The sequence below is a fragment of the Cupressus sempervirens genome, chromosome 10, assembly GCF_028749045.1.
Source record: "Cupressus sempervirens isolate cs-2001-9-10 chromosome 10, ASM2874904v1, whole genome shotgun sequence".
Classification (NCBI taxonomy): Eukaryota; Viridiplantae; Streptophyta; class Pinopsida; order Cupressales; family Cupressaceae; genus Cupressus; species Cupressus sempervirens.
In genome coordinates, this window is record NC_143127.1 from 642107050 (window position 1) to 642118642 (window position 11593).

Consider the following 11593-nt stretch of genomic DNA (forward strand, 5'->3'; position numbering starts at 1 on the left):
ACAATATTATTGAACAATTAAGAAATACCCTTGTGACATTAAAGAGCTTGGGGTGGGACTACTCTACCTTTTCTCCTTACATTGGAAAAGTCTCCACGTAAGTATTCTTTAGATTAACCAACGAAAGAATGATGATTTAGTGCGAAGCAACACCTTTCAATAAAATATGAAGTGACAGGTCGAATGAAAGTGTTTCAGAAACCCGGAAACGGCTAAATCGTAGACTTTTTTGTAATGCCTTCATGCATATAGATACACGCATGGTATGCTATATGCATAAAGGCCAGAAACCCTGCCCAAAATCTTTTCCTCGACCGCAGCAAACAAGACGGGAATCAAACGGCAGTCGAAAATCTCATTAAATCTTTCTGGACGATGCAGTTTAATCATTATACAGGACAGAAAATCGTATAGTAGTTCAACAATTCCAAATATAATAACCTAAAATATTCTCTCAACAAATATTATAATTAACAGTAACAGATTTCCACAGATTTCCTTAGATATAATAACAGTACTTTACAAATATTATAATGTTTTAGACAGATTAGTCGAGGATAATGCAGTGGCTTCATTTGGTGAGCGAGCATAAAATAGTGGGAGCCTCCGTACTGACATATGCCTTTCTGAAGCCTTGGCCACTACGCAATATTTTTCCAAAATTATTCAAAAAAAAATTGGAACGATATGACTGATTTGCACTCTCCTATAAGACGAGTACCACGGCTCAATGGAGCAGCAAAGAGGGTTAAAACCGATCGATAGTCTGGAGAACTGCAATTTTCTCTGTCTCGAAAGAAAACAGTTTCAAACGCGTATTGATTCAAATTACCAGGTATTTTCATTGTTTTGCTTTGTTCAAATTAGACCTGGTTTACTTATGTACGAACTATTTATTTTTTGAGTAATTACGAAGTACGCTGGTATGAATCTGTACTTCCGCCCTCGCCGTTACCTCTTTGTTTTTCAAACCCGGGTTTGTAGACTTTCATCGGAAAATTGTTGAAATATTCCATTCGTTTCATGATAAACGGTTTTTTAAAGGATTTAAAGCGCCGCTGGCCTGAGCCCTTGAATTTTGTCTCCTGTTCTATTTTTTTTTGTTAACATTGGAAAATGTGTCTTAGGGTAAAAGTTCAAAACCCTAACGAACTTAAGAATTGATTGTTTTGCTGATAAAATTGGGTAGAGGTTCTTGCTGATTACACTGTAGATTTGAGGTAGGTCTGAAAGTCCGTTTTTAATAAACGATTATTAGCGTTAGGGTATAATAAAGGGAATTTATGCTTTAGTCTGAGAGTGTGAGGTCAACTGGGCTGCTTATGTAGGGTATATTGTGCAAAATATTATAATTGTTCCAGGATTGACTTAACCTGTTCCAACGGGACGGTGTAAATCCACTCCAAGCCCTGTAGAACGCCCTCCGAGGTCTCTGGATTGAATCTGAGCCATTTCATCGTTCGGATATTTGTTCATCTTCAGTCTGTTTTTTATATCCCAATAAAAATAGAGACGAGGTGTGGTTCTGGCCACACTAGTATTACTTAATAATGTATAGATATAAAGTTACTATACAGATAAGGGATGTCTGATTGACAGATGTTTTAACATAAATTATAGCCGCAGTTGTTCATCGTTTGTTATATAGGAGGCAAGTACTGTTTGATGACGACACGATAATAATAATAATGAAAAACAAATAATTACTCAATAATTATTTTACAATAAAGAAACGCAGTCGTAAAATCTAGAAAGTAAACATTATTGTTTTTTTCAATTCTTGTAGAGTAATATTAGTTTTTCCTTTCATGTTTATCTCTGGAAAAACATTCATAATCTCTAAAATATATTTAGATAATTTTGTACTTTCTTTTTTATATTTTTTAACTTCTCTTTCTCTAACAGTTTTAGAGTGCAGGCTTTAATTTGAAAATATAAAGAGATAGTGCGTGAATATTGACTGTATTGTATATTTATTGTATTTTTTTTCAATCAATATTAGAAAATAATTTTTAATTTAAAAATAATCAATTAACAAATAAAAATTGACTATTTATTTTTAACTTGAATTAATAGATAAATCGAATTTTTTTTCTGTACACTCTTTTAAATTATATTAGAAAAAATAATTGGCAAGTATAATAAGATGTTTTAGATTAATTCTTCCTTCCAAGGGTTAAGATGTTTTGGATTTATTCATCTCAATCTCTTTCTATATTATTTCTTCTTGAATTTTTGTATTGTAGCTACTTATTTTTAAATCTTATAATCTAATTTCTCACGTGTCACCTAATTTCATCATGAAAATCTTGTCCATTAATATTTATTATAAAAATTTAATCGTAGCTATATTTTTTGTTTAATTGATGTGACACAATACAGTACTTATCTATTACCAATTTCTTTATTTTTAGTGCTCTTACCCTTTTCACCATGATATCTCCTTAACTATATTTTTTCCAAATTTCCAATTTTGTGTTTTGGATGTTTTGCCTCATGTTCTTTCTTTACTATGATATGTTTTCTAAATATATTGGTAATCTTCTTTGGTAACAATTCAACTATGAAGGTTTTTTAATCATATTGATAATCAGTAATCTTCACTAGTAACATTTTTTTCTTTTTTTGATGGAGATTCAGCTTTTTTTCACCTAGCCTCTTTGGTTAAGAACCAAGGAGGGGTATCCATTTTGCCAAATTCGCCTGGTGCACGATCCCGGCCTCATCCCTTTTAGATGTTGGAAGCCTTGCACTCAGCAAGACTTGATCCCTGGTGGGCTCTTTGTGAGCCTTTCAAATTCACTAGTAGACCAAGGGCCTTTGACCACTAGTAACATTTTCAACTATGACGATTTTTAAATCTTTCTTAAGCTCATTAGTTCTACCATTGACAAAGATGACTTTTCCTTGTCATTACTTCTTTTAATTTTAATGAAGGTGCTTTTACATTACATTTGTATCTATCATATCTAAACATTTAGTTTAGTTGTCTTTTTTTGTTAAATTGAGGTGTCATAATGCATCCTTATTTATTTCTGTATCTTCCTTATTCTTAGCTCTTTCATGGTATATTAATCACTACATTCTTTTCTTTATTGGTTTTTATTAAACACATGTCCTTTAGATATTCTTTCACCAAGTGGCAAAGTGTCCATTTTGTGCAATTTATGTTTTTGAATAGAATACACTTAAATATTCAATGTGTTTGTCCAATTTTAAATAGTTTCTTAAGTTAAGCTCCATCTAACTTTAGTTTTGTTAAGCTCCATCTAACTTGAATTAATAGATAAATGGAATATTTTTTTCCTTACACTCTTTTAAATTATATTAGAAAAAATAATTGGTAAGTATAATAAGATGTTTTAGATTAATTCTTCCTCCCAAGGGTTAAGATGTTTTGGATTTATTCATCTCAATCTCTTTCTATATTATCTCTTCTTGAATTTTTGTATTGTGGCTACTTATTTTTAGATCTTATAATCTAATTTCTCACGTGTCACCTAATTTCATCATGAAAATCTTGTCCATTAATATTTATTATAAAACTTTAATCTTGTCCAATTTTGTGTTTTGGATGTTTTGCCTCATGTTCTTTCTTTACTATGATATGTTTTCTAAATATATTGGTAATCTTCTTTGGTAACAATTCAACTATGAAGGTTTTTTGATCATATTGATAATTAGTAATCTTCACTAGTAACATTTTTTTTCTTTTTTTGATGGAGATTGAGCTTTTTTTCGCCTAGCCTCTTTGGTTAAGAACTAAGGACTGAGGGGTATCCATTTTGCCAAATTCGCCCAGTGCACGATCCTGGCCTCATCCCTTTTAGATGTCGGGGGCCTTGCACTCAACAAGACTTGATCCCTGGTGGGCTCTTTGTGAGCCTTTCAAATTCACTAGTAGACCAAGGGCCATTTGACCACTAGTAACATTTTCAACTATGACTACTTTTAAATCTTTCTTAAGCTCATCAGTTCTACCATTGACAAAGATGACTTTTCCTTGTCATTACTTCTTTTAATTTTAATGAAGGTGCTTTTACATTACGTTCGTATCTATCATATCTAAACATTTAGTTTAGTTGTCTTTTTTTGTTAAATTGAGGTGTCATAATGCATCCTTATTTATTTCTGTATCTTCCTTATTCTTAGCTCTTTCATGGTATATTAATCACTACATTGTTTTCTTTATTGGTTTTTATTAAACACATGTCCTTTAGATATTCTTTCACCAAGTGGCAAAGTGTCCATTTTGTGCAATTTATGTTTTTGAATAGAATACACTTAAATATTCAATGTGTTTGTCCAATTTTAAATAGTTTCTTAAGTTAAGCTCCATCTAACTTTAGTTTTTGGTCCATTCTCTTATCTAAGATATCACCATCTTCTCTCATTCAATTTACATTATTATCATTACCTCACCTTTACCAAATACAGCAATGAATCTTGTATGGGATGCCTAATCTGAATCATATTCTCTTTGTAAAAGGAATTTTTAATAAATTTATCCATCTTGTTTATTTTTAAGAAAACTTATATTAAAGCTATATTTTTGTCTTTAAAATATATATTTTCAAGTTATTTTTATTTGTCTTAGAAATGTCAAACTCTTATAATTTTATATCATATCTTACAAGATAAGCGGTCATATAAATCCCCCTTATTTGAATATAGTAATTATGTCTCAACTACATTTCACAAATTTGCATTCATTTATATTAATATCATCCTTTATGATATGTAATTTCGTTCACCTTTATTTCTACCAATATAACTGCAGTATACACCAGTAAAATTCAACTTCGCTTCTCCTTTGAAACATATTTCTTTCCTTTACCTATGTTATTATTGTAACCTCTTGATCATTGTGCTTCTACCTTAACTTCAGCCCCTATAGGATTTTTTTTGGTCTCTTGGTTTCTTTATTGCTTACTTTGGAAAGTTACTCCGAAATAATTTTTCGCCCCTTCCTAGGGGCGAGAGATGGAAACCCTACGAGGAGCCCAAGAATTGATGCATATGCAGACATTCCTGTGTCAATCAATCGATACTCTTGTTGATGAAATCGGATGGAGGAGCTTGTCGACGCTGTAAAGTTTTTTCTTCTTTCATGGAGAGCAAAAGCGTTATAGTGCTCTGGAGTTTTATGGAGGGTTTTTCTTTAACTGTAAAGATGTTTACAAGAGTTGATGTTTTTGATTTCTCGTGATTAGACAAAAACATCCATGTTCTATCAATCTGTTCCACGTCATGCTTTGGATTGTAGCACAAACTCAAATGTCGAAGATTTGATACGTGTGCTTTTAGTGGCTTATGATTGATTAAAGGACTCAAGTTCTTTCTACATAGTATTTACAGTAGCAACATTTTCATAATCACTTGATTTCAAATGTTTTCTTTTCCTTGCATCTGTTTTGGTACATTTTCATTGTAGTTATCTGTTTTGTTTGTTTATGGTACCTATGTTATTGTAACATTTATTTACATATATTATTTTAAAGATTTTTCATCCCACATATCTAGTTTTGTATAGTATCATTGAAATGTTTTCAATCTGTACTCATTATAAACATGATTTTCAACCATAAAGATATTAGAATCTTTTTAAAGTCCATTCATGTTCTTTCTTAGTAACATTTTCAAGTATTAGAATATTTCTATCTTTTTAGCTTTTATTATCATCTATGGTAGATGAAGAGGAATTTTCCTTCTTGTTGCTATTTTTGAACTTAATATTATAAATCAACTCTTATTCATTTGGGTATTTTCCATTATCTTGCTTTTTTAGTCAAGCATTTCCTGCCCATCCTTCATGTTTTAGATGTTCTAATCATCTTCTAATTTTCTATAAGATTATTGAGAAATTTTCTTATGTTTGTTAGCAATATTTATTTGAGGATTTTAAATTTTTTTATTCCATCAACATCCATCAAACTAAATTTTATTCATAGAAAATATAACAAGCCAACATTCATTATTAAACACTGTATTACTTTTTAATTAACATTCATTATTAAACACTGTATTACTTTTTAATTATTTATACTTGTGTTACCATTGCAACATTTTTTCATCATGCTTCTGCATAAACTCAGGGGACTCATTGACAATATTGATGCTAATAATTCTTTAACAAAATTCAATTTAACATTTCCTTTTGAGACACTTCTCTTTCATAAACTTTACCTGAGTTATAATTGTAACACATTGATCATTGTGCTTCTACATAAACTCAGGGGACTCATTGACAGTATTGATATTAATAATTCTTTGACAAACATGTTTTACAGTATCACCTTTTCAGGATTCTTAGATAATAAATCATATTATTATTTTGTATTTTTCTTCAGGGCCTTTAACCTTATGCAAAACTCAGTCACTTTTGTTATGTGAAAAATCAAAAGCAGAAGCTTTGACTAATTGGATCTCCGCTATCACAATCAACTCTCTTTACTTAACTCTTAAACCTTACGTTGTTTGAAAAATTCTCAATCCATTTAATAATGTCTTTATTTTCTCTTTCCCTATATTCTTCATTTGCAGCTTCAGTGCAAAGGACAATCCCAAAGTTTTTAAGGCTACTCGTTTTCATCTTCCTTAAATCCTTTATTTGCGACGTCACCTCAAAGAACAATTCTAAACTTCTAAATGTTTCCTGTTAATATATTTGTCTAAATTCTTCATTTATAACTTCTCTGAGAAAAATCCCAAGATTTCAATGTATCCTTTTATTCAAACTCTGTATAAAATGTTTACCATCTCGTAAGATCTAGACCAACTTTTTAGTGGTATTAACTATATTTTACATTTTTCCTGGAAAACAAATTCCGTATCTAATTATCGAAAAAGATACTTGGTATCCCTTATTCTTTGAATTTATTTCATGCAACCGCTCCCTCGTTGCTAATCTATATTTCTTGTTTCTTGTAAGGTTAATGTTTTAGCGAATTTGTGCAATACATTCTTCATAGTTTTGTTTCTTCTCCTTTAATTCTTAACCACTTTGGTGGCTGCAAAGTTATTTGTTGTAAATCATGCATCTTCATTTTCTTTAACTATATTTACCCCCAGTTTTTGGAAAAAACAGAGCATTAACCCTATAAAGGCTTTTTCACTTCTTCAACTTAATATTCTGAACATTGTACTTTATTTTTTTCTATTAAGTATCAAGCATCTACAATACAAAAGGAAATAACCGAGAGTTTAAACTAACACAGAACCTATAACCGTATCTATTCTATATTCTTATCTCATATAAATGATTCAGATTTTCAGAGCATTACGTACATTCAATCTCCAAAAGCATTCCCAATACGAAATTAGTAATTACGGATGTTTATACTAATCTCGAGCATTATATTTGAAGAACAAGAGCATAGAACAATTGCTTGCTTATATATAAGTTGGTGCGTTTATCTTGCCTCTGCCTTCATATTTAAGTGAACTCTTTTTTGTATCCACTTTGAGAATATCAGCTCTTTCCTCTAGCCTCCAAGTATTTCCAATTGATTTTCATTTTACAATGTTTAAATTACTTTTACACAAGGTTGCTGGCATAAGAAATGGCTTCCCAGAAATCCATCAGTAAAGTATTTGGCAGCGAAGCCCTCAGGAGAAAAGGAAACGAGATATACCGACAAGTGGCCAATGGAAGTTATGGACCTTGCATTCTCAGATACAAGCTAAGTAGAGCTCATCGGCTATATGAAGAAGCACTTGATACTGCAGGACCCAGCGATAGCAATGAGAAATCTTCCTGCTTAAAAAATCTAGGTTCAGTGAATTGGCTATGGGGAAAGGAAGAATGGAACATATACATGAAAGAAGAGGGAGGAAACGAAGCTTTAACAGCCATCTGGGCTGCCAAACAGCACATATCAAAGGCTATGGAGTTCCATATCCTGGCTCTTGAGTTTGGGGAGCTTGGAAACAAACCCTCAATATGGCTGAAGCAAGAAGAAGATACTCTAACCGCTATTATTGAGTGGGTTAAGGAACAGCTCTCCAAATACAATATATGCTTCGAGCCCATATTGGTGGAGCTCTGTATAGCAATGGAAAATGCAGGGTCAACAAGCAGCCAAAGGAAAAAGCAATTAGCAACTATCCTCTTTTGCCTTCGCCTGGAATTTGTTTTCAAGCAGAGCATCAAATGCATTGCGGAGGACACAGAAGGGATAAGAATGGAAGACACTGTTTACAATCGCTGTTTGAGTAAAATCAAAGATTGTTACCCACCATTGGTGAAGGCAGAGGGAGTTGTGTATTCTACAAAAGATAAGAATATGATAAAAGAATTTGAGAGCCTGAAAGAGCAGGTTTCACTGTATCAATGCATATGTGAATCAGTGCAAGCACGCTGTCAAGGGGATGATTTGCTCAAGAAAGCTCTGCTTGACAATGAAGAAGTTGGTGTAGAACTTGTGTGGGATGCCATTGATTGGTACAGACATTCTATTTCTCTAAGCAAATACAAAGATTTGGAGAGTGAAGCCATTTCACTTAGCCGTATTGGGAAAGTGTATTCTTCTGTCTTGAAATTGGACAAGCAGGCGCATCGTTACCATTATGAGAGTGTCAAAATTGCCTTGGCTATTATGAGCCCTCGTATAGTGGAGTCGGAGTGGTACAAATACTCAATGCACAAGGTCGATGAGTACCAGAGGAGGAAAGTTCAGGAGGAGAAGGAAGAATATAAAAGAAGACATGAAGAAGATTCAAAGGGGCTTAAAGAACCAATTAGTGTGATTAAGCGTGAAGGGGAAAAGAGTGCAGAGTCTTTCTTGGTGTTCATTTACAAGGAGCACAGTCATCCAGATCCCAGGAAGCGAGTGATGGGTAACATTGGAACAAAGGACAATGTTAAAGGGGCTCTTAGAAAAGCCATAGTAGCATACCATCCTGATCATAATGGCCAGTATGAACGAGATTGGCAGGTTCTTTGTGAGGAGATATCAAAGATCTTGAATCGCAAATACGAGAACTTCAAGTGAGAAAACAGTGATTTCTGTTCTGTAGAGATTGCTCCGTCTCAGAACATTAGAAAACTTGTTCTTTTTTCTTGTTTTGAGTTTTTTGGACTTACGCATGCCATTGAGCTATATGGGTGGCTTCGAAATGTGCAAGTGAAACTATCAATTAAAGATTACACGTGTTGGGCTGGACGAGTCTGCGTAGACAACAGTGTAAGAGTAGGATCTTGTTTTGATGGATAAATATTAAATTGTTTTTCTATTGCTGAGACCTGTCTAAAATCCAAGAGAAAACAAAGCGTACAAAGTTTGAAACTGCCTAGTATTGTTTTCTAACCGCAGCGAGTGTGCCCATTGAGCTTCATAGGGTTAGTTATGAGCTTTTTTTTGAAATTGACTCGCTATATTTTTATCCTCCGTTGGAAATAATAATAATTGTATATATATTTTTCTCTCCCAATGTATTGAATTGCATTTATATTCATCATTACATGAAATTATCAAGTAATGAGACTCATTCTGAAATCATTATATAAGATCACAAATTTTGATGAACAAGAAAGTATACACAAATAAATCTATAATTACTCTGTAATAAGTAGGGATGGGAAATTTGACATCTTACAAATAGTTACTTTTACTATGTTATATCTTTTGTATAAATTTTTCTACGATGATGAAATACTATTTAATTTTAAAAAAAAAAATTCAAAGTCAAAAAGTGAAACACTCACTATGTATCTGTCAAGAGTTGTTTTTAGTATTTTATATCATGTTAATTTTATTTTGATGCTGAATAGTTTAGTATTATTGGAAACATTGATGGACCAAAAAAATAACATAGTCAAATTCAGAAATGCTGTATTATATATGGTCTTCAAAAATTCGATGTCTTTTAGAGTAGTTTTTACAATTTTTATATATTTTATGATAATTTCATTGTGACAATGAATCATAGACTGTGTACCAAAATATGAAATAGACGGTTGAAAAGTTTTAATAGAAATTTGGTACTCAATTTATCTCATTTCTACCTGAGAATGGAATGGAGACAAATATGTAAAAAAATAAAACTAGCACTTGCACCTGAGGAAGTATAATGGTGTACCCCATAGTCAGTAGTCAAGAAAAGAGAGTTGAAATGTTGTTCCAATAAAACAGGAGTACTTTTTCTTGACAACTGCTCTTAAAAATTGCAGTGTATAGTGTAGAAGGTGCAACTACAATTAAATGTGTGTCTGACCATAATACAATAGCAACCAGCTAGATTTCCAATAAAACAGTAGTACATTTTTTTGACAACTGCTTCTAAAAATTGCTGTGTAGTGCAACTACAGTTAAAAGTACGTCTGACCATAATACACTAGCAATCGGCTAGGCATCATGCCTTCCTAATTATTTGTTTGGAACATTACAAGCCTTGGACAAGGATAATTTTTCATTTTCCACCATTAGCATTGATGAAATGATCTCTGTCTATTCTTTAGAGGCTTCATGAATACCTGGAAGGTAATTGCATCAACCAAATGGATACCTTAACTTTGGTCATAATTATTGTAGTTTTGCATGGATTCTTTTTAAATTATAAGAATTTGCAACTCTTCCATCATCTTTTCTAAAGACCCCATTCTGATACATACATGGAGGACGATCTTACAGTTGCCAATTGCATTTGCTTGAAAGTTTTAAAAGCGTTATCAACAAATCCATTTTCTGCATATACTACAAATCATTGCAGTCTAGAAGACCACATTTCCTTGAGGTATCTTGTTAAACAGTTCACATGCCTTCTATGCGTCTGCATTTTGCATACTTTTCTACCACTGCACTACGAACTACAGCTGACCAAAAAACCCAGGTCCACACCTTGTTCGAAAGTACCAATTCGGCACACACTGGATGTATGCTAGCAAAGATTGTGAAATTTTGCTCCACACCTGCTGATAGCATTTGGTTTAAAGATTCAAATGGAAAACCACAAATTTTGGCCTTCAATGAAAATATTTGGGTTCGTGTAGGTTATTTTTCCCAATTTTTTGGAAAAGCTAGATGCTTCCTCTGCTCCCTATGCAGCATCTTTGGCGGGGTTAATTTGTTTCTATAACGTGAAGGTGCTTCATGCACTTCAACTTTCCCCCTACTTGTCTATAGGCAGGCATTGACAAGTCACTTCATTAATCGCTCTAGAACGATGATACTCTCCTCTGCATGCTTTTCAATCCTACGTCGACCTCTTCTGCTTTGTTTATGTCAAACGATACCCGAGGCTGGTTGTGTGAGACGAAAACCGTGGGTTGTGCCCTCATGAAAAAGTCTACCAGCTAATAATTTGAATAACTTGATTGATTGAAGAATACAAGTGGAGTGACGCAAGATATCCAAGGGTGAATGATGATTTTATATTAATTAAATGATGATTTTACATCAATCAAGCAATTGTTTAATTTAAAAGTGAGAGGCTTTCTACAGGGGAAGCACTCATCAATGTAAATATTTGGCTATTTTAATAAAATTTGATGGTTGTTTTAATGTTTTCTGAACTGGGGTGGTAGAATGGTGAATTGGCAATTGCACTTATATTTTAAGAATTTTAAATACTAATTTATAGCATGTCCATATAG

The 11593-nt window shown here is 32.7% G+C and overlaps 1 protein-coding gene across 1 annotated transcript; it reads left to right on the forward strand.

Annotated features, from left to right (window-relative positions):
* The first annotated feature begins 244 nt into the window (after positions 1-244).
* On the forward strand, positions 245-9432 carry LOC149535471 (uncharacterized). The gene is made up of 2 exons (XM_089804398.1): positions 245-835; positions 7547-9432. The coding sequence occupies exon 2, from the start codon at positions 7563-7565 to the stop codon at positions 8991-8993; it is 1431 nt and encodes a 476-aa protein (XP_089660524.1). The 5' UTR covers positions 245-835; positions 7547-7562; the 3' UTR covers positions 8994-9432.
* The last annotated feature ends 2161 nt before the right edge of the window (positions 9433-11593 follow it).

Bases quoted from the DNA above. Each gene is read 5' to 3' on its own strand.
- LOC149535471 (XM_089804398.1), top strand. From the start codon at position 7,563: ATGGCTTCCCAGAAATCCATCAGTAAAGTATTTGGCAGCGAAGCCCTC.